The 21,315-nt window shown below is 57.9% G+C and overlaps 2 protein-coding genes across 4 annotated transcripts in view; one reads left to right on the top strand and one right to left on the bottom strand.

The window, feature by feature from the left end:
• Nucleotides 1–634: 634 nt before the first annotated feature.
• LOC134048673 (semaphorin-3D-like) lies at nucleotides 635–11,344 on the top strand. Its single transcript, XM_062500598.1, has 17 exons — nucleotides 635–758; nucleotides 5,356–5,516; nucleotides 6,200–6,262; nucleotides 6,486–6,605; nucleotides 6,917–7,019; nucleotides 7,123–7,251; nucleotides 7,580–7,725; nucleotides 7,946–8,060; nucleotides 8,206–8,275; nucleotides 8,624–8,768; nucleotides 8,845–9,067; nucleotides 9,179–9,267; nucleotides 9,773–9,814; nucleotides 10,084–10,241; nucleotides 10,466–10,530; nucleotides 10,717–10,847; nucleotides 10,931–11,344. The coding sequence occupies exons 1-17, from the start codon at nucleotides 635–637 to the stop codon at nucleotides 11,342–11,344; spliced, it is 2,298 nt and encodes a 765-aa protein (XP_062356582.1).
• Nucleotides 11,345–14,773: 3,429 nt separating this feature from the next.
• Nucleotides 14,774–21,315, bottom strand: part of RAD54L2 (RAD54 like 2) — a 43,775-nt gene continuing 37,233 nt past the window's right edge. For all 3 annotated transcript variants that reach the window (XM_062500737.1, XM_062500738.1, XM_062500739.1), the window contains 6 exons: nucleotides 20,311–20,486; nucleotides 19,390–19,586; nucleotides 19,081–19,277; nucleotides 18,506–18,595; nucleotides 17,887–17,979; nucleotides 14,774–17,673 (listed from right to left, as the gene is read on the bottom strand). In XM_062500737.1, coding sequence (XP_062356721.1) covers nucleotides 16,685–17,673; nucleotides 17,887–17,979; nucleotides 18,506–18,595; nucleotides 19,081–19,277; nucleotides 19,390–19,586; nucleotides 20,311–20,486 — 1,742 coding nt within the window. In that variant the 3' untranslated portion in view covers nucleotides 14,774–16,684. The remainder of the gene's footprint in view (nucleotides 17,674–17,886; nucleotides 17,980–18,505; nucleotides 18,596–19,080; nucleotides 19,278–19,389; nucleotides 19,587–20,310; nucleotides 20,487–21,315) is intronic.

Here is a 21,315-nt window from a genome sequence, read left to right as displayed (position 1 = left end):
GATGGTGGTGGCCTCAGAGAGCTCTGTGGTGACCAGGAATTTGCATAGATCCTAGTCAGAGATGTGTCATGCACACGCAGAGCCACGGATGATATTGGGGGATCACAGAAATGGCATTTATGGATGGTATTCCACAGTATGAACTCCCCTTTCAGAGAAAGGGATGAGATTTAACCCCAAGGTGAGAACAGATGAATATTAGGGATCCCTCACCAGGCTCTGCCAAGCACTGGGGTCTGAGCAGACACTGAGCAGAGGATGCCCAAGCTCTGAGATCCCACTGGAGGGTGTACTACTGCCCTCATGTCAGTCACCTCCAGGATGCCCAAACCCCAGTTCTCCCAGGTGCCACACGATGTGGGCATGCTCACATCACCCCACACACCTCCCCATGGCAGGCTGGAACAGCTAGCCTGGGAATTCCCTGGACATGGAATGTGCTTGAGCTCCCAGGGGGGTGGAAGATAAGAGGGTGTTCCAGCCACAGCTGCCTTCCCAGTGCCCACACTGGTCCAGTGAGCACAGGTGCAGCCTTCCCCCTCCTCTGCTTGCAGCTGACATTGGAGTTGGCATCTCAGCGCTGGACCATGGTGCTGTGAGGGTGAGCAAACCCTGCCCACTGCCCTGTGCCAGCATGCGGGCTGCCCCTGGCCACTGGCTGCCCCTCGCCACACTCCTGCTCTGCCTCCTCCTGCAGCAGCTGGGCAGCAGCAGGGCATGGAGGCAGCATGCCCCACGCCTTCGCCTCACCTACAAAGGTAAGGGGTTCCTTGGGGTCTGCACCTTACCTGGGAGGGCTGGGAGAGCATACTACAGGGAGAAAAAGGGTGGTCAGGGCCTGGGGAGACAGGCAGCCCTGTGGCTGTGGCTGTCAGGAGGTTTCAGGGGTGCAGCTCAAGCACAGTCCCTGAGGATGCTACACCAGTGCTGCTGCTATTGGAAAAGGAGGTTGGACAGAGAATGCCCTGCCCTGATCCAGCAGAACACTGGGACCAGAGGGGATCTTCTGCTCAGACTCATTGTGGTCCTCTCTTGGTGTGTCCTGGGCTGGGGCTGAATTGGGTACCCCTGGGGAGTGTCCCCTGCCTTCAGCTTAAAGGGACACTGAGCCCCAGGACAGTCTCACCAGCCTCTTCCTCTGCTTCCCAGCAGCACAGTCCTACCCCAGCTCAACCCTTCTGCTTTTGACCCTCCTCTTCTGCTAGGAGAGACTGATTCCCTGTGCGGATCATCTCCCTGCTGCATTTCTCCCTTTGTCCCTGCATCTGTTTCTCTGTTCAGATGACGAGTTCTTCAGGGGAGGCACAGTTTGCTCCTCTCAGGTCTGATGCAGAGTGGGGAATGCTTTGGTAACATGAAGATGCAGCAAGGGCAGACTGACAGCACAAAACACAGCCCAGAAAATGTGGAAAGGGAGTACCTAGAGAAAGTCTACGGGGGAATGGCCTGAGCAGCTAGAACAGAGCCCTGCCAGCCTGGCAGCCTCTCACTGTGCTGTGAACCTGCAGCATGAATGTGGACAATTGAGCTGCTTTCCACTTCTCCTATGTGAAAAACAGCAAGTTTATTTGGAGGGTGGCAGCTCAGCATATCCCCAGTGCTGTCCTGGATGTGACCATTGCGAGGGCTGGACCAGCCCTCTCCACACCTGAGACAGGGTGGAGCAGCTTTCCCATGGGCACAGCACTCCAGGCTCCAGGGCCATGCTCTTGGCCCACTCCATCACCCTGAGAAGCTGCTCCCCAGGCAGGGACAACAAGCACAGTGAAGGATGCGGCTGGAGAGGGCTGGACCTCCCAGGGATGCAGGATATCTGTGTGAGGAGATGGCCCTGCTGATAGCCCAGCTCAGAAACAGCTCAGCTCTGCTTTTCCTTTGAGCCAGAGGAGGCAGCTGGGGAGAAAGGGGACTGCTGGCTTCAGAGCCCCGCAGTGTCCTGGGGCCAGGCATGCCAAAACCCTCAAGCCTTGGGCAGAGGCAGAAGAGGAAGCTCCCAGCATCTGGAGGGCTCAAGGACAGAGTGAACAATGGCCAAGGGATGTGACTCATGGACAGCACGGGGCAGGTTCAAGGACACAATGCCTTGAGAAGTTTAGGTTTAAAAACCCCTAGGAAAAAAAAATAAATAAAAGGAGGCCTTTGACAGTCCATCCACGGGATCAGCCTTGCCCTCAGATCCCAGCATGGGGCTGGCAGCAGAGCCCTCGGTGGGGAGGGGGAGAAGACGTAAGCAGGGTCGAGAGAAGGAAATGACAGCAGCGAGGACCGGGAGAGCACAGGAAGGATGGGGCACAGGGCACGGGGCCAGAAACAACAGCAGCGGCTCCCACCCTGCCGAGGAGGTGAGGAGGAGGTTTGTAATAGCACACAGGGCAGCTTGGGCATGCCTGGGTCAGGCTGGGTCAGCCCCAGCGCTGCCTGAGCTCTGCCTCTTCCCGAGGCTTGCAGCACTGAAACCACAGCACGCCTGGCAGCTCCTCCTGCGGGAATATCCCAGGAACTGGCCTGGGGTCCTGTGCCAGCCTTTGATCTGCAGCCAGGCAGGACCCAGAGGCCACCACCCCACAGCAAGTGATCTGGAGCACGGGGAGGTCACAGGGCTCTGGTTATCACAGCCAGGGCTGTCCTGGCACGTCCCTTTTGGGCCAGCAGCAGTGAGGGGCCAGAGCCCGATTTAGCACCGAGCTTCTCCTGGGCTTGAGGGATCTCCTCCGTGGGCTGCTGTGCCTGGCAAGGGGAAGGGGAGAGGGCAGCCCTCCTGCACAGCCGGGCTGTGACCCCAGGAAGCTCAGGGTCACCCCACACAGAGGATGGTGTGGCTGAGGGACAGGCAGAGATGATGGATGGGACAAGGTTCCTCCAGTGGTCCCGGCAATGAAGACAAACAACATGGCCTTGGGAGGTAGTGAACACAAAGGAGAGGATGTTTCTCTGGGCTCACCCATAGGTTTGGCCATGGCACGGCTGCTGCAGAGCTCCCCTGGTTCCCTGTCTCCAGTGTCAGTTTTGGATCTAATGACCTGAGGGTGAGAAGAGGCTGGGTTTTGTGCAGCAGCTTCCTGGGACGGTATCCCGGCACTCAATGTCCCCTTGATGAGGGAGCAGAGCTATGGGGTCAGGCTCAGACCCTCCTGGTCATTAACTGGCCAGAGGGTGCAAGTGCAGGGTTTTGAGTCCTCCCAGGTTTTTCCCACGTACTACCAGAGGCAGCAGAGAGGGCTCTTCCATCACCCAGCCTGACCTTGTCCTTAAACAGGGCTGCTGCAGGTCCGGGTGTGACCAGCAAGTACCCATTCCTCTTAATTACACTTGTGTACTGATGAGCCTTTGCCCTCCCACCCCAGCCCCCCTCCCAGAGCCCTGCCCGACATTTCCCCTGGATCAGGCAGGTCCTGGGAGCATTGGCAGACACAGGAGGGTAAATGGTGTGCCTCACCCTGTTGGAGATCTCGCAAGAAGGGACAGGAATTCAGCTGTTAATCCCATTCAGCTGGTGGGAAATGGCTTGGAAGCCTTCTGCCCTGTATCTCCAGTACCCGGAGGAGAGCCCTTGGCACCCGAGGGAAGGTGGGGAGTGCAGTGGGGCTGTGCAGTTTGTGTGGCAGCCGGAGGAGACCCAGGAGCTCCTTGATGTGGCTTGGAGCTGCTCCTGGCAGAGGAGGATTTGTGTCCCCACCGTAACGGGGACAGGGCAGACGGAAGGGCCGGCTGGGAGCCAGCCTGGCTGCTGGATCCAGGCAGGGACCTGCGTGCTGCCTGTCCCAGCAGGCACCAGCGGACGTCAGCGGCGTCTCCAGCCCGCAGGCTCTGGTCTCTCCTGCTTCCCCTCTGCCCTGGAAAAGGAGTGGAAGGAAGTGAGACAACCTCCCGGGTCAGCGGGGTCCCTTTGGATGGAGCCGTGCCTGTGCCCACGTCCACCCCACCTGCGCCCGGGGCCGCACATCCACCCACGCTCCCGTCCACACTGCAGCCACCTGGCCAGCACCAGCTCCTCCTGACCACCTCCTTCCCTCTGCTCCCAACACTGCTTTACTCCTTGAGATTGTGGGCAGATTTTCAGCCCGGGTCTTACAAGTTTCCCTGGGTTTCCAGACACATTCCACCTCCATTCAGCCTTCATCCAGTGCAGACCATCTCCATGTCCCCCTCCCATGGCCCCACTTTTGCCCATTACCCTGCACAACACCAAAGCCCGGAGCAGCCTTGCCAGAGTAGCCAGCTCTCCAACCGCAGCCATGTCCTGTCACTTTTGGAGAGGGAAGAGATGAGTTATGACTTCTGGAAGCTCCGGGGGCTGCCTCAATGCTGGTTTGCTCCACCTGGATCCCTGGGAGCAGGGCCTGGGGGACAGCAGCTGCTGTGGTCTGTGACATGCAGCCACTCTCTGGTGGCACTGGGGGGTTCTCGCCCCACAGACAGCACCAAACCTGGCACTGCACATCACGGACCAATACTGGCCCCAGGGATGTTGTTTCCGGAGTTTTAACCAAGACACAACAGCTTATTGTCCTCGTCACACACCCACATGGCCACAACTGTGCCAGAAGGGCCAGGCGAGCTGTCCTGGATGCTGCATGGGAGGAGCTGCAGCCAGAACAGTAGAGGCTTTCCCACTGTCCTGTCTCCACTCCCAAAGGAGTGCACTGGGTCTGTGGTACCCTTGGATCTTTCCCTGAGCCAGTCTAATGTTGGGTTTAGGCTATGCCTCAGGACACAGGATGGGAAATGTGTTGTGCTGGGTTGGGGAGGCACGGGGGGTACAGATGGGGAATTCCCTTACAAGGCTCAGCCCCAGTGCATCCATCCACTTGCCTGACTCTCTGTGTAGGGTAGAGCCCAGCAGCCACTTCACAGACTCCGAGGCTTAGAGGTGGGTGCAGAGATTGTGTTGGCTCTGTTTCCATGCATCCTTTGCTTGGAACCCATGGCAAATATGGCAGAAGTCACAGCAAGTGAGTCACAGCTCTGTCCTCTGTCCACAGTTTTAGGCTGCAGAGGCTTTGGGGCTCCATGAGTTCCTCTGGAAGGCAGGTCAGAAGCTGAGCACTCTGAGCTACTGGGGATGAACCCCTGTCCTGCCCTGTGCCTGCAAACCAGCCCAGCCAGGGCAACGTCAGTGCAGTTCTGCTTTCTGCAGGAGTGACTCTTTCCCTCAGCTAGGCACATGGAGGAGGCTCATGAGGAGCTCAGGAACACTAAGGGTGATGGGTTTTACCAAGACAGGAATGTCCTGTACCCTTGGAGCAAGGATAGGTAACCAGAGCTGTCCCAAGAGGGAGGCATGGGGCCTCTGGCTGCTGGTTGTGTAATTCATGGATGGGTTTCTCTTTCTCCAACCTTGTTTGTGCTCCTCAGACCTGCTGAAATCCAACAGCTCTCGCCTGCTGCTGGCCTCAGGGGATGGGATGGATTACCAAGCCCTCCTGGTGGATGAAGACAGGGCCTGGCTGATGGTGGGAGCAAAAAATCATATCTTCCTTCTCCACCTGGACCATCCCAGCAGGGAGCCTGAGAAGGTCAGTGCTGGGAGGATGGTGGCCCTGGCCAGGCTGGCCTCTTCCTCCCTGGGAGCCACTCCTTGTCCCAGCGCCAGGGCGTGGAGGTGGATGTGCTCTGAACTGGGCTGTTCTAACCTCACCAGGGACACATTTACACCAGGATGTCTCAATCAGTGGGGTCAGCCCAACCCTGGTGAAGCTGAGCCCTGCAGGGAAGGGCTGGCGCCAGAGGGACAGGGTGACTTGGCCAGAAGATGTGACCTGGGTGGACTGCAGGCAGTGCCCAGAGCCCTGCTGTCACACCTAGTCCCTGCTGCTGCCTCAAGAGCTCCAGCACAGAGTCCACTAATGTCATCCCAAGACATCCTGCTGGCCGTGTGTATGGCCAGAGCCCAACAAAAGAAAATCCCATTAAGGCTTTGCAGCCTGGTGTTCCCACAGGCTGGGATCCAGGAGAGCCTGCCCACTGCCTGGGTGGGCCACGGCACACCCAGGCTCTGTCCCCACGCCAGGTTCATTCCGAGCTGATTTGGCAGGCTCCCCACTGGGACTCAGGGGGATGTCAGACCTGTGCCAGAGCAACCCCATGTCCTCTCTGTGCACCTGAGCCTGGCAGCGCCCGTGGGCTGAGCCTGTTCCCACTGGTGCCATGGGAGATGAAGGGGAGCAGGGGCTGTATCCACGGGGTCTCTGTGTTTCAGATTTTCTGGCCAGCCCCCAAGGAGCAGGTCAAGCACTGCCAGCTGGCAGGGAGGAATGTGGAGGTAAGTAGGGCTGGCAGCCTCCACCCATCGCCTTTGGCAGCTCACCGCGGATATTAAACAACCCCACCACCCCGAAAGGGAGCCTGGGGGTCCGCCTGGAATGGTGCTGTGGAGCCAGCAGGAGCCGAGCCCAGCTGGACACCTGCCAGGACAGGGTCTGGCCAGGCTCCACACCCCTGGCAGTCACCACAGCTCAGGATTGACAAACGTCTCCCCTGCACAGACCGAGTGTGCCAACTTCATCCGCCTCCTCCAGCCCTTCAACCAGAGCCACGTGTTTGCCTGTGGCACCGGCTCCTACCAGCCCGTCTGTGCCTTCATCCAGCTGGGAGCCAGGGGGAAGGTGAGGGAGAGCCTGGACAGACATATCCCTATGGTGCCAAGAGACCCCTCTCCCTGGGAACACGGGGAGAGGGAGCCCCAGAGTCTCAGGAGGGTGGCCAGCCTGATGCAGTCCCTGGCATTCACATGGAGAGAGCAGCTCTGGCTTGGGAGTGTCAGGATGTCTCAATGGGGATGGGACCAGGTTCTGGTATCCCCCCTTGAGGAGCCTGCTAATCACAGACACACCAACTTCTTTTGCATTCTTTCCTCCAAGTTCTAGCTTGTTCCTAGACTCCCTCTGGGCTGACATCTCCCCCTTGTGTCCGGCAGGGTTCCAGGGCTCCCCGCATGCAGTTGATGACCCACTCCTTGGAATCGGGGCGAGGACGATGCCCCTACAGCCCCCACGAGCCCTTCACAGGACTCCTCCTCGGTAAGAGAGAGTGAGGAGCAGAGGGGATGTTGGGAGGGGGAGTGCCGGCAATAATCTGTGCTGGGAGGTGCTGCTTCCCACCTACACCCCCCTGACCCTGCAGGTGGGGAGCTGTATTCAGGCACTTCCAGTGACTTCATGGGCAGCAGTGCTGCCTTCTTCCGGACCTGGGTCCATGGGGCCGAGCAGAGCTACATCCGCACGGAGCAGAACCAGGACCACTGGCTACATGGTAGGAGCAGGGGCACCTGTGGGGAACGGGGACCTCTCCTTCCAGCTGGAGACGGAGAGGCTGGGGCCAGCACTGGGGCCAGAGCTCTGGTCTGGGCCTTTTCTCCTTACTGGGGGGAAGCACTGATGAAGCCCCTGGTGGGACCCATGCTTCAGCACATTTCTCACAGCCTGAGCCCCGGGAATAGTGTTCTGCCTCCTGGGTAGCCAGGTCTCCATGGGTCCTGTGTCCTCTCAGCACCTCACGCTGTTCCCAAGGGCTTTCAGGGCAGTACCACAGGGTAGGATCAGGGCACAGGGCCACCTTGTGCTGCTCCTTCCCACTGCAGAGCCCACGTTCATTGGTGCCTACGCCATCCCCGATACCTACAACCCCCACGATGATAAAGTCTACATCTTCTTCCGTGAGACTGCCATGGAAGCTGGGCAGTGGGAGCGGCGGCACATCCATGCCAGGGTGGCCAGGGTCTGCAAGGTCAGTTGCCAAGGCCAGCACCCTCTGGCCAGTTGTCCCACCAGGTGGGCTTTACCTGCTGTGCAGCACGGAGCATCCCAAGCAGAGGAATGTGAGGGTGTCACTGCACACCTACCCCAGGGCAGAAAGCTGGGGGTGTCCCTTTGTGGGAATGAGGAGGGCACAGCAGTGGAGGAGACTCAGAGAGGCTGAACTGATCTTGGCTCTTGGTGCCTGGCAGAATGATGTTGGAGGGAAGCGCAGCCTCATCAACCGCTGGAGCACGTTCCTGAAGGCCCGCCTGGTGTGCTCCATCCCGGGGCCTCAGGGCACTGAGACCCACTTCGACCAACTGGGTGAGTGCCCAGCCCTGTCCGCAGCTGGGAGCAATGCCGCTCCACCACGGCTGCTCCCTCCAGAACGCCCCTGGGATGCCCACCTGCATCTTCTGGACTGGTGCTCCAGCTCTGGGATGCCTCACCTCCACCCCTCTCTTTGCAGAGGATATTTTCCTCCTGCACACCCGGGATCCCCAGAACCCCCTTGTCTTTGGGCTCTTCACGGTCTCCAGGTAAGCAGGACCCTCATCAACCCCTGTGTGGGACAGGGCTGCTCCCCAGGGAGCTCTGTGTGGAGAAGGACAGGATCAGCACCCAGCTGGCTGAGGAAGGGCCACCAGCATTTCCCTGCTTTCCCTGCTGCTGATTCACCAGCACATCGTTAAACCAGAGCTTTGGCAACAGCACAGTCAGTGATCCCCACTCTGGACTGGCTGTGTCGAAGGGATTCCTGTCACCCCCGGCGGCCGAGCATGACTCCAGGGCTGACAGGGGACAGCAAGGGCTCAGGGGGGTGGCTGTGCATACACCTGGTCCCCGTGGAGCGGCCGGGACACTGAGAGCCCTGTGCTCACCCACAGCGGTGTCTTCAGTGGCTCTGCCGTCTGCATCTACTCCATGGCTGCCGTGAGAGCTGCCTTCAGCGGCCCCTTCGCACACAAGGAGGGCTTCGACTACCGCTGGGTAGAATACAAGGGGCGTGTTCCCTACCCCCGCCCCGGCACGGTAAGGGAATGGGGAGCAGCTGGAGGGGGAGCGGGACAGACCGGCCTGGCCCTAACGCAGCCCGTGTGTCACACAGTGCCCCAGTGAGACGTACGACCCCCTCCTGCAGTCCACCAAGGACTTCCCCGACGAGCTGATCAGCTTCATGCGCAGCCACCAGCTGATGTGGGAGCCCGTGTACCCGCAGGGCCGGCAGCCCGTGCTGGTCCGGGTCAATGTGCCCTACCGGCTGCGGCGGCTGCTGGTGCACCGGCTGGACACGGAGAGCCGGGACTACGACGTGCTCTTCCTCGGCACAGGTGGGAGCTCCCCTCAGCTCTGAGAGGTGACACCACGGGGCAGCTCGTGTGGCACTCGGCCAGCCCGGGGGGGGCTCCCAACCCTGTCAGCTCCTCCCGCTGTCTTCACAGATGACGGCAAAATCCTGAAGGTGGCCCTGGCCGGAGGAGTGAGCCGTGGCCCCGAGGTGATCAGCCTGGAGGAGATCAGCGTCACTAAGGTAAGGCAGCCAGAGTGGATGTGAGATGAAGTGAGATGGTCGGAGCACACAGGATCCCGTGGCCCCTGGCACCCTCTCTGCAGGCTCTGCAGGAAATCAATGGCCGCTCTCAGGGAGGTTCTCACCTTACGGCTGGGGGCTCCCAGCTGCCCTGGGCAGCAGAAAAGCACCGAGGGGTGCCAGTGGGACTGGAGTCAAGTCATCTTCCAGCTCCCCATCCAGTCCCTGAGGGGCCATGCGGGTTGCACTTTGGAGCCCACCCTGAAATGAGAGGGCTGAGCCCAGGTTTGAAAGCAGGGCTGCTGGGCAGATCTGTCCTGGGCTGCCCACACCAAGCAGAGCCAATCCAGTGCCCAGGCTACTTGCATGGACCAGGTAGATCTGTGACCAGGGACCTGGTCCAGGGTCCTGACATCCTGCAACCCCTGGGGACATAATCTTACTTGGTAGGGTGGTCCCCAGGAGGGACTGACATGGCTGCAGCACCCTCTTGTTTCCCCTCAAGGTACCTTCTCCCATCCTGGACATGAAGTTATCACCAAAGCGGGTGAGTATCCCTTCTGCTTGTCCCTAAAGCAGTCTGGGGACAGGGATAGAGGCCAGCTGGTCTCAGCCACTCTGCCGGGTCCCTTGGCCCCAAGGGGTGCACATTTAGGGAATGGGATCCTGCCAGGGCATTAAGGGGGTGGCAGGCTCTGTCTCGCACTCCTACTGCCCCCAGCGTCCCCACGGCAGCACGGGGCAGGGGTCTGCTCCCTGCCAGTCCCGGTCTCCAGCCGCGGGTGCTGACTGCCACTGTCCCGCTTGCCCGAGCAGCAGGAGCTGTTTGTGAGCAGCACCCACGGGCTGCTCCAGCTCTCCCTGTACCGCTGCGAGCTCTACGGCAGAACCTGCACCGACTGCTGCCTGGCCAGGGATCCCTACTGCACCTGGGACAGCAAGAGCTGCGCCCCACAGCTGCTCACCGAGAAGAAGTGAGTGTGTGCCCGCACCAGCCCTGCATCCCTCTACAAGGTGATGCTGTTCCGAGCAGTGAAGGGGAAGTGGCAGCCCTGGAGCTTTACCCATCAGCCAGACCCCTACGGCCACTCCACCTGCCTGCCATCCACCCTTTCCTAGTCCCCTTCTTGAGGCATTGCCACAGAGGATTCCCACAGCCTGGAGTGAGACAGCCACAGCCCTCTCTGCTCTCCTACAGGCGTGCCCGCTGCCAGGACGTGCTGGAGGCTGATCCCCTCAGCCAGTGCCAGGACACGGCAGAGGGTGAGCGCCAGCTCCGGGGACAGCCAGGGGTACCCAGGGAGCGCCGTGCCCAGGAGGACGCGCTGGGAAACCAGTGCCCCCAGCGCGGGCTGGTTGCTCCGTGCTGCCCTCCCTCCCTCCCTCCGGTCACACAGCCATCCCCACAGACTGTGGTCACACAGGGCACTCACCCCCTCTCCTGCGCAGGGACCGCTGTGGCGGAGAAGGTGGTTTTTGGGGTGGAGAAGAACTCGACCTTCCTCGAGTGCGTGGCGCGCTCCCCGCAGATCACGGTGCGGTGGCTGGTGCGGCGCGGCGAGGAGACAGCCCCGAGCGAGGTACGGGGACAGGGCAGCAGGGACGAGGAGCAGGGGTGGCTTTATCCCCAAGGACTGACCCACGAACTCTTCCTTTGCCCCAGGTCAGGAACAACGGGCATTTCTTGGTGCTGGAGCAAGGGCTGCTGATCCGCCAGCTGGCGAGGGAGGACATGGGCACCTACGAGTGCCAGGCGGTGGAGCGCTCCTTCTCCCGGCCCCTCACCCGGTACACCCTCCGCGTCGTCGGGCACGAGGCCACGGAGCTGCCACCGCACAAACGGAGCAAGGGGGTTGAGCCGGGAGGGACCCATCAGAGCCCCCGGCCCCGGACTGACCTGCACCCGGGCTCCAAGGGCTTCCCGCGGGCCCTGGGGGCACCGGGCACCAGCCTGGACGCCTACTGCAATGCCCTGCGGCTGCAGGAACGCCAGCGGCAGCGAGCCTGGCACAAGTGGCAGCACCCGTCCCCGGACAGCAAGAACGGCCGGGTGCGGAGACACCCGCAGCGCCCGTGAGGGGCAGAGGGAGCCAGGGCTGCCCGCGGCTCCCTCCTCGGGCTCTCCAGGGCCCTCCTCGCACGCCGGCACCAGCTCCGGGACACCTCTCGCCTTCCCGTGCAGGACCGCCTCGCTGTTACTACCTCAAGCCCCGCCAGCTCTCTGAGACTTAAAGCTATTTACCTGCAGAATATTTATTTTCCTTGTTTTCCCCTGGCCTTGACTGATGAACATCAGCAACAATAATAAGCACAGAGGACAGGGAGGGGCAAGGGCCAGCTGTCCCAATGGTTCCCTGAGTTCTGCAGGGCCAGCCATGCGATGCCTCCCTCCGCTCTGGAGGCGGCAGGATGCTCACCTGGGGGGCTGCCGAGGTGTGGATGGAGCCCAGGTGCTGCTGGAAGCAGCAGGACACAATTGCTTGGCTGAGGCTGGGCTCCAGGTGTGCAGAGATGCTCATGCCCAGCCCAGCTCCAACTCACTTCAAACAACACCACTTTCCTTTTTTCATTTTGACATTTATTTTACTGGGGGGGGGGGGGGGGGGGAGGGGGAGAGAAAAAAAAAAGAAAGAGAAGCAACAGGCAGTTATACCAACTTACAATTTATTATTTTTTAAAAAAATGACATGAAACACAAGTAAAAATAAATACATCATATAAACAACAAATTGTTCAAAGTCTCTGTTCTGGGAGATCAGGCGAGCACATCCTGTTTGACAGAGAGAAGAGGGAAGCACATGATCATGCGTGGGGCCAACCGAACGACCCACCTGGCTAGCAATACTCCTCTTTCCAACCACAGCAAGACAGGCCACAAACTAAGGCGGTAGTATTAAAAGCAAGAAAAAAGAAACCCAAACCAACAGAAAACCCCAAATGAGACTCAGTGATGGATTCCTTCAGGCTCCCATGGATCTGCCCGTCTCCAGCTCCCAGCCGGGTAACACGAAGCAGCCGAGGCAGCAGTGGTGGTCCAGGAGGTGGCAGAGGTTGCTCTCCCTTGCTTGCCCCATCTTCCCTTCACAGGGAGTGCTTGCTCCAAGGTGCAAGGAGCCATCCCTCACTGTAATCTAGCTGGACTATGGTCCCTGTTCAACTTCTGCCCACCCACCCCCCCCCCCAGCCCTCCCCCACCCTCAAACTTTCCAAGACTGGATCAAAAAAATTATTTCCAGAGTGGTGAGAAATACCAGCTGTGAAGGTATTTGCTGTACTTGTCCCTCTTGGCCTGGAAGCCAAACCAGCAGCAATCCTTGCACATTCAGCCTCTTGAATTTGTTGCCCAGAGAAGCTGTGGCTGCCCCTGAATCCCTGGAAGTATCCAAGGCCAGGCTGGACAGGGCTTGGAGCAACCTGGGACAGTGGAAGGTGTCCCTGCCCATGGCAGGGGGCTGGAACAAAACAATCTTTAAGATCCTTTCCAGTCCAAACCATTCAATGATTCACTGACACCATTAAGTCAAAATACACATAATTTCTAGTGAAGACCCTATGGAAACCCCACCCTTTGCTTGCCAAAATACTCGCTTTCTCCAAGTAGCTGCACCCAACCTCCCTACCCTCACAGACACTCCAGGACAATGTGCAGCAGATCCTACCCAGTATGGGCCAGGTTGGGCTGTGTTGCCCCCACCCTGCAGCCCCCCAGGAAGCCCCAGGGGCCACATCAGCAGTGGGAGCAACAAGCCCACCAAGCCCAGGGCACAGAGCAGCAGCAGCTGCCCTGTGCCCATGGCACTGTCCCACAGTGGTACCCAGCCTTCCAGGAGAGCAAACCTCGCACCAAAGGCAAGGGTTGAGGGCTGGGTGCCAGTGTAGAGGGCAGTTGATCATTCCCAAGGCCCCCACAGATCTGCCCTGGCCTTGGGCTGTGCTCAGAAATCTTCCTTACTGTCCAAAACCCTCTGCAGAGAGTCCTGCACTGCTGTCCTCAGTGTCACCCAGCCCTTCTGAGAACAAGCAGCTGCTTCCCATCAGGTCATTCGGAGACAGAAATTCATCAGCAAGAGAAAAATTTAACCCGTGCAGGGAAAGCCCCTGTTCCAGGCTCAGGAAAACCAAGGGAGGACCCTCTGCAGCAGAATCACATGCTGGAGAGGAGAAACCTCTGGGGAGAGCAGATGAGGGAGAAGAGCAGGCCCCAGGGAAGGGGAGTTTAAGAGCTTAGATAGCTCTCCCCACTGGGGATAACCCACACCCCCCTGTGGCTTCTGTGGGGCAGAAGAAATCCTTCCCATGGCACCGTGGGGGAGCAGGTGCCTCCAGTTGCCTTGGAGCAGCCCCAGCCACTGCCAGATCCCATGGGAGCCCTGGGGTCAGGTCAGGGCATCACAGCCATTTCTGTGACCACCTCATCAGCTGAGGCTCTGCCAGGGCCCATCCCCTCTCTAAGGGGGCCCAGGGCTGGTGGATGGGGCAGAGCTGGGGCTGCACTTGGGCACTTGCTGTGCAGGGCCCCTTTGCTGCAGCTGCCCGGGGCTGTGGATGTTTGCCAGCAGTGGGTCATGCACAGGGCAGCCACACCACGGGAGGGTGCTGAGGGGTGCACAAGCCATGGCCACACAGGAGGTGGAACAGCCCTCACACCTCGCCCTGGTGCTGGGTTAACACCCCAGGGCAGCAGAATGCCAGTCATCCTCAGCCCCTACAGCCACAGGGCTCAGGCTTTGCTGGGGGACCACTGGAGAACATCAGGTGGCAGCACAGGGATGTGCCAGGGCCTGTTCTGGAAGCCCTGGGTGCTCTCCTGGAGAGGTGTGCAGTCACCAGTACCACATCCAGACCACAGTGTTGACTGCCCCCAGCCACATCTTCACACCTTGTCCCAGCACAGGCCCCATTCAGAGATGACGTGGGAGGGTCCCTTGGATGAGACCCACTGCCCTGTCCCCCAAAGGAAAGGCTGGGGCAGCTGCAGGGGGGTTCTGGGGGGGTCTGCTCATGGTCCCACCTCCCACACGCGCCCCCGCAGGTCTCAACACTTGCTACACTCGACAAGGCAAGCCCTTGCCTAGGTCCATTCCCCAAATCCACAGGAAAACTGACAGCCTCACAGGGATGCAACGTACATCTGGGCAAGCTGGTCATGAGGTGGACACACAGAGCACAGGAGGGCATGACTCACAGATGCAGCACTGTCAAGTCTTTGGAGAAACTTGCATGAACACCATCAGTTAATTTGCTTTGTTACTTTTGTGGGGGGGTTTGATTTTTATTTCCATGGTGCATCCAAAGACAAGTTGTCCAGCAGTTTGCTCAGAACCCCTCGGTTTTCAACTCCTAGGATATGTTAAAGAAGAAAGCACTATTTTAATGTTTGTTTTTTTAAAAAAATAATTAAAATAATTTGCATAGCTAAACTGTTCATCTAAGGCTTCTATGAATGGTGTGTTTATGTTTGACAGACAATGTCCATTAAACAGAGAAAGACACTAGGAAAGCCCCATAACATCTTTTTATTGTGTTTCCGTAACACACGCGTGCACACACAACCCTCTCTCTAAGGAAGGGAGCACCCCTTTGGTGGAGGATGTCAGAACATCCTGCCCTTTCCTACGCCTAGTTGGTCCCAGCAAACACCAGTGACTGCAGTTTCCATGGCCTAGGGGTCCCCTACAGGCTACCACCAGCTCCAGGGACATCCAAGGCAGGTGAGCACAGCTCCTGCATGGTGACACCCAGATGTGACACGGAGGTTCCTGGATTTCAAGTGTCCATCCTAGTGCGTTCACACACACAGTCACACGCTCCAAGTCCAGCTGCACCTGGATATCCCAGCCTCTCCCTAGCAGCCCTGGCCTTGAGGAGCAGCCAGGGTGCTTGCTGGCAGGGTCAGGACCAGGCTCTGCACTCCTGGGGTTGAGCAGGGGGGCCACTCCCTGCATGGGGAAAGCCACTTCCCCAGCAAGAGCTCTGCTTTCCCAGCTCCACGCACTTCACAGCTCTCCTCCTTCTCACTGGGAATGAGCACAGGAGGCTTCCACATGTGCTCCTCCACCTACCCCACAACAAGAGGATTCCATCCTCCCTCCAGCTGCTCAGCACTCAGAGCAGCTCCTGCTCTGGCAGAATGTCCTGATGGAACACATCCATCCAGTGCCACCTGGGTCAGCCACAGGCCACCTCCACAGTTGGCCCCACTACTAAGGCTAGACTTTGGTCAACCATCTGCTCCTCCCCACACAGACAACCCAACAAGCAACCACTGCATGATGGAGGCCAGCCTTTTATTTTTTTAATATGGAATTTAATTTAAAAGTAGAAAGAAAGACTCCCCAGACAATAAATATTATGCCTTCATGAAATAAATTAATGTAGAGATTCTGTGCAGGGGAAAGTCTCTCCAGTCAGATTCAACAACAACTGGCACTGGTCCAGTATCCCCTCCCAACCTTCTCCACTGCCTGGTGCTGTTCAGAAGCAGCAGCGAGCCCACCCACCCCTCGATATGGTGGGCCACAGCAGGGTGAGACATGGCCTTCACACAGCCTGGCAGGATATGGGGAAGTCAGCAGGATTCCCCTCTGATGGCCACCAAGACATGTGGAATTGCTCCACTCACCTGGCCTGGCACAGAGAGGTGGCATCAGACCCACAGGGCCAACCTACCTTGGACGGGACCCTCCAGAAGGGCGTGGGGGAAGCCCCCACCAGAGCCCTGGCACAGGAACCTGCCTGGAGCCCTCACACTAGTCTCATGTGAATTTGAAGAGGGTGACAAATTGTGGGATATTTTCTTTTTTTTTCTCTTTTTTTTTTTCTTTCTTCTTTTATTTGACATCAATCCCCTCCCTCCCTGCCCCAACATACACAATGTAGATGCCTCCCACCTCCCTCCCCATCAAAAACACTTTGTCCCCAACCTCTGGTGGAGTCACCCCCGGTCCACCCCTCTCGCAGTGAGAGAAGTTCACAGATAAGGCAGTTCATGTGAGAGGGAGCTCGGCCCTGCCAGCAGTCAAGCCCTCGCTTGCAGGCCTGAGAAGGGCAGTGACTCACAACACCAAGCCTCCACAGCCAGACAAGACAGAGAACAGAGACAGACAGACAGACGGAGCGTTGGGGGAGGCACTCCTACAGTTTGCATTGTTGCTTCCCTCCTCCCCGGCTCTTGCTCCCTCGGCTCTCAAAGGTCCACTCTATCCCTCTCCCATCTCCCAGCCCCTAATACAATTCTTATCCTCGACAGCTAAAGAACAACAAAACAAAACGAAAAGAACAAAACCACCCCCACGCCACACCCTTTGCATCCTTCTCCACCCACTGCCGTGGCCCAGAGGGAAAATCCTGACTCCCAAAAAGGTCCTGCAACTTTTGCCTCCTGGCGGAGCTGAGACCAAGCAGGAGCTGGGCCTTTTTATTTCCCTGTGATCTCTATGACATCGTCGTCTTTGTCCTCGTCATTAGAGCTGCATCCCACCTCTGGGACCTCCTGGGGTTCAAACTGAGGCACCTGGGACCGAAGGAGACCCCCAGCCGGGTAGCCCGAGTGAGGGGACACGTAGCCAGGGTAGGCAGATGCCATGCTCCTGGGAAGGCTGCTAGGCAAGATGGGGGCTGGGAAAGGAGCGAACATCCTGGGCTCGGGCAGGAGTGACTGCGTGAAGGGAAGCGAGTAATTGGGCAGCACCCCTGTCAGAGAAGGGTTTAGCATGAATGAGGGGACGCTGGCGGTGGCTGAGGTAGCAGCAGAAGAGCTGGCGGTGCCGGCTGTCAGCAGAGGGTCAGTAGTCACAGGGAACACCAGATGAGGGTCTGGGAGTAAATTGGGCAGCTGGTAATAAGAGGAGCCAGTGCCCACGTACAAGGAGTTTCCTGGCTGGGAGGCAAATGGATGGGTTAGGCTGTGGTTTAAAGAGACAGGAGGCATGGTGAACCCACCAGAGACGGGGTACCCGTGTTCGTACGGCTGCACGGACGACGGCAACTGGCGCTTCTTCTGCTGCCTCCGGGATTGCTCCTCCGGAGCCGACGGCGACGTCGACTTGCGCTTGTTGCCCCGTAAGTCCAACACCGGGTGGGCATCGCCGTGCTGGCTGGTGGCTGGCAGGGCCGAGGACACGGAGGGAGCCGTGCAGGGAGCCCCCGCGCGCTGCTCGGCCCCCCGGGCGGCGGTGCCGGGCGCGGTGTCTGTGCGGGCGGCGTGGCCCAGCGCCGCGGCGCTGCTGGGAGAGCCGTGGCGGGACTCGCGCGCCGCCGCCGCCTCCGCGTACTGCTGCAGCTCGCTGATGATCTCGGGGCTGTCGGGGGAGATGGGCCGAGTGAGCTCCTCGGTGCTGGGGAGCTGAGGGGATGAGGCACTGTGTCTGCCATTGCTCGTGGACTCCAGGGAAGAGCTCTGGGAGCCTGCAAACAAGGAGATGGGACAGAGAAATGTGACCCCAGAGAAGAACCTGCAGGCCAAGAGGTAACAGTGGAAAGGAAGATAGGAATATCTCGGGGATATGGCAGGGTCAGCTCTAGACACAGACGTGATGGAATACACCAGGGAACACCGCCCCAGACATCCCAGTAGGAAAGCACATGTGCAAGCCCCACACAGCACCCACAGGCCCCCACCTGAGGCAGCCGCCCGACGGTCTTCGTTGCCCTTTGGCTTCCCAGTGGTCCGTATGGCAAAAATCCGACCGTCACTGGTCCGGATATATGTCCCTGGAACAGAGGGACAACACCATTCAACAACTTCATTACAACTCTAGTCTCAGCTCAGGACCAGGATCTATGAGCCTGCAAGGTTCCTTGGGCAAGGACAGGACAACAGTGCTGCACTGTGGAGCACACAGGCCCAGTGGAGGGCTCCTACCCCATTCCTAATCCTTCACTTTCACCCTTTCAGCTTTCCTGGACTGGAGATCATCCTCTCCCAGTGTGCCAGTGGGAAATGTGAAACTTCACACTTGAAACAGTCTGCTCTGGGAGAACCAGGGAGTGTTTGTCTGCCTCAGGACTGGCAGTGAGTGTTGTGAGAAGTAAGAACTGAGCCACGAAGTTCAACAGCTCCTCTCAGGGACAGGAGCAGCCACAGCTGCAACAACCATGCAACAGAGTCACTGCAAACTCCTCCTTCCTTTCTTGTTTCTTTTTTTCTCAAGGGATTGATTCATGCCTTTACATAATTTTCTTTCCTAGTAAGCACTGGCTAAGACCCTATCCACAAATCTTAGCAGGACAGAATTACCTTTTGTCCCTCTGATGATGTGGATGCTCTCGCCAGCACTGATTCTTGCTTGTACATCAGTGGATGTGTTTGTACCCGGAATGACAATATCTGGCAGTGGGGAAAGAAACAGAATAGTGCCCATTAAACTACATGCCAGCCACAGCCAGGAGAGGGCAGGTGCACCACCAACCCCTTTTTTGCAGCACAGCGGTCTCTCTTGTGGGCTGTGCAATAAGCAAGCCCTGGATCTATTTCTACTCAGAACAAGAAGGCAGCAGGGGGTCCAAGGAAGCAAAAGCCATGCTGTCCTGGCGTACTATCTCCAGAACCACCAGCAACAGTATTGCAGGTCCTGTCAGGGAAAGTTCACTCCCAACAATCCACCAGGTGCATGGCTCTAGAATACCTGCAGGGAAGGTCCTCCAAACATAGAGGAACTACTGAAATGCAGAAAGACAGTATCTTTGCCTCTGACACCCATCTGTCCACAGCCCACATGGACATCAACAACTCACCCTGATCCTCAGTTCACCATGAGCATCCTCAATTTACTATGATCACGACCCAACCCACTTTGAGCAGTAGCAACTCACCTGTGGTGGTAACAATCTTCTGCACAAAGACACCAGCTCGCTGTAGGTAGTTGATGGGAAAGTTGACAGCAGGGTTGGAACTTGAGGTTGATCCTGCACCACCCATCGGGACATGCCGGGGCATCATTGGAATGGGAGTGGACTGAACTGGGCGGACACTTGCCACTGGTTTGTCCTCACCCTTGAGGGCTGGTCGCCTAGCGAGAGAGGAGGGAGGAGAGTGCAGCACCCATCCCACAGTGATAAGCATCCTCTGTTCCCTCGTTTCATGTCTACAGCATGGAGAGAAGGGAAGGGGCAGCTGCTCACCAGTTCCTCTGGCTGAAGGCAGGGATGCTCGTCAGACTCTGGTCACTGGCTGGGTAATACTGTGCGTAGGACGGCCGGGTGTAGGGGACGGATGCTCGCTTTTCCTCCTCATAGCTCTTTTTGGCTGCTTTCTTCTCTGCCTTGGTCAGCTTGTGCTCCTTCCGGTCGATCAGCAGCGACTCGTGCTGAAAAGGCTCCTGCAACCCCACAGCACCGCGGTTCTGGCACCCACGCACCGCAAGAGGGAAGCAGCACACCCCGAACGGCAGCCTGCTCCCTGCGGCAGCCCGTCTCCTTCCCAGGCTGGCAGAGCTGGCCACGGCAAAGCACGTGTAGGGGGCACAGCTGTGGATGTGACCGAGCCTCATCTTGTAGGGTGACAGTCAGCTAATGCAATCACCCAGCAGCCAAGGCCATCACTTACCACTTTACACAGCAAAACCCAGGAGTTTGGCCAGGCCAAGAGCACAAGTACAGAGCCTGCCACAATGTCACACAGCCCCCAGAGCCCTGCAGCGCCTGGCACAGGCCCGCTCTGCAGCATCGTCCCACCCGGGACACTCCTGACAGCACAGGCCAGCGCTGCCTGTCCCAGCTTTGGTTTAAAGTCACCCGAGGAAAAGAGCTGGCAGCAAGCTGGGATATTCCACTGCCACCTTCCTGTCCAGCACCAAGTTAAAGAAAGGGGTGCCCGACAGTCTGCCCCCAAACCTGTACAGGACAGAGGTGTTTCTAAATGAGTGGACGGTATCACAGGGAAGGGCAGGGATCTTTGGGTCCTCTCTAGAGAATATTCTGCCTATTCCCACTAGCACCTAGGTGCATCCTTCTTGCTACCATGGCCCGTCACACTGCCAGACTCCTCCAGGCCCACTCCTGCCTGTGCAGTGCAGTGCCAGCAAAGAAGCAGACTGGTCTTACCTTGGTGATGAGGTGAGGATATTTGAGACAGGCTAATTGTAGAACAGACTCCTTCATCTTGCTTGGATTGAGGGAGAGCTGAGCAGGGTCAGATTCTTCTTCCACAAAATGCAGCAGGTTCTCCACCTCCCGTCGAGTGAAGTTCAGCACTGGGTTCAGATCATCTACCACCCGATCTGGAAAAGAGAGGGAATGGAGTAAGCAGACAAGGGAAGAGATCAGCACTGCTTGCCTGTTGCCCTTCCTATACTTCTGTCCTAAAACAGCTCCCTCCTTGCAATCTACACAATCCTCAGAAGTATTCTGTAAATGTCAGGGCAAGGAGAAAAATCAACATGTTCGGAGCTGAGCCATTTTGACCAAGTCAGACTGACGAGTGCCTGTGCTCCAGACTGCACAGCAAAGCTGTACAGGTCACCAAGCTCCTGACAAACAGGAGCACAAAACTAACTATGGACAGTGTCCCACCTCATGTAACAAGGTTGTAAACATACACGTCCTGGGACAACACTGCAGCCACATGTGTTCTCCCACAAAACCCACCAAAAAGGCTCAAATTAATAACCATGTACTAAGTGGAAAGCTCAGAAAAGCAGCCATATTCCCTCACTCACAACAGCCTGAATGTTTTCCTTGAACACTGCCTCCTGCACACAGGTAAATGGGAGCACATGCAGAAAACACCCCTATCCAGGACTCTCCTGGGAGCCAGGCCAGCTGACAGAGGACTCCACCTCAAGTGCACAACAGCAAACTGAGCTGATCATGCTGGGCTGCTGCCTCAGGAGTTTTGAGCAAAGAAGGACACAGAGCTCTCTTTGGGTCACCACAACTCTCAGCTGCACATTCTATGAGATCAACTTGACAACTGGCACAAACCAGCACAGAATAAACTTTTGGTACAAAGGCATGTCAGAACCACAATGAATTAGTTATTCTTGGCACCTAAGCAAGCACTATCAGTCAGAGGTATCAATATATGTTTTAATTCAGCTATTTCCCTCT

The sequence above is a fragment of the Cinclus cinclus genome, chromosome 12 (genome assembly GCF_963662255.1).
Source record: "Cinclus cinclus chromosome 12, bCinCin1.1, whole genome shotgun sequence".
NCBI lineage: Eukaryota > Metazoa > Chordata > Aves > Passeriformes > Cinclidae > Cinclus > Cinclus cinclus.
The sequence above is the reverse complement of the archived record's forward strand: the minus strand, read 5'-3'. Positions and strand labels throughout refer to the sequence as shown.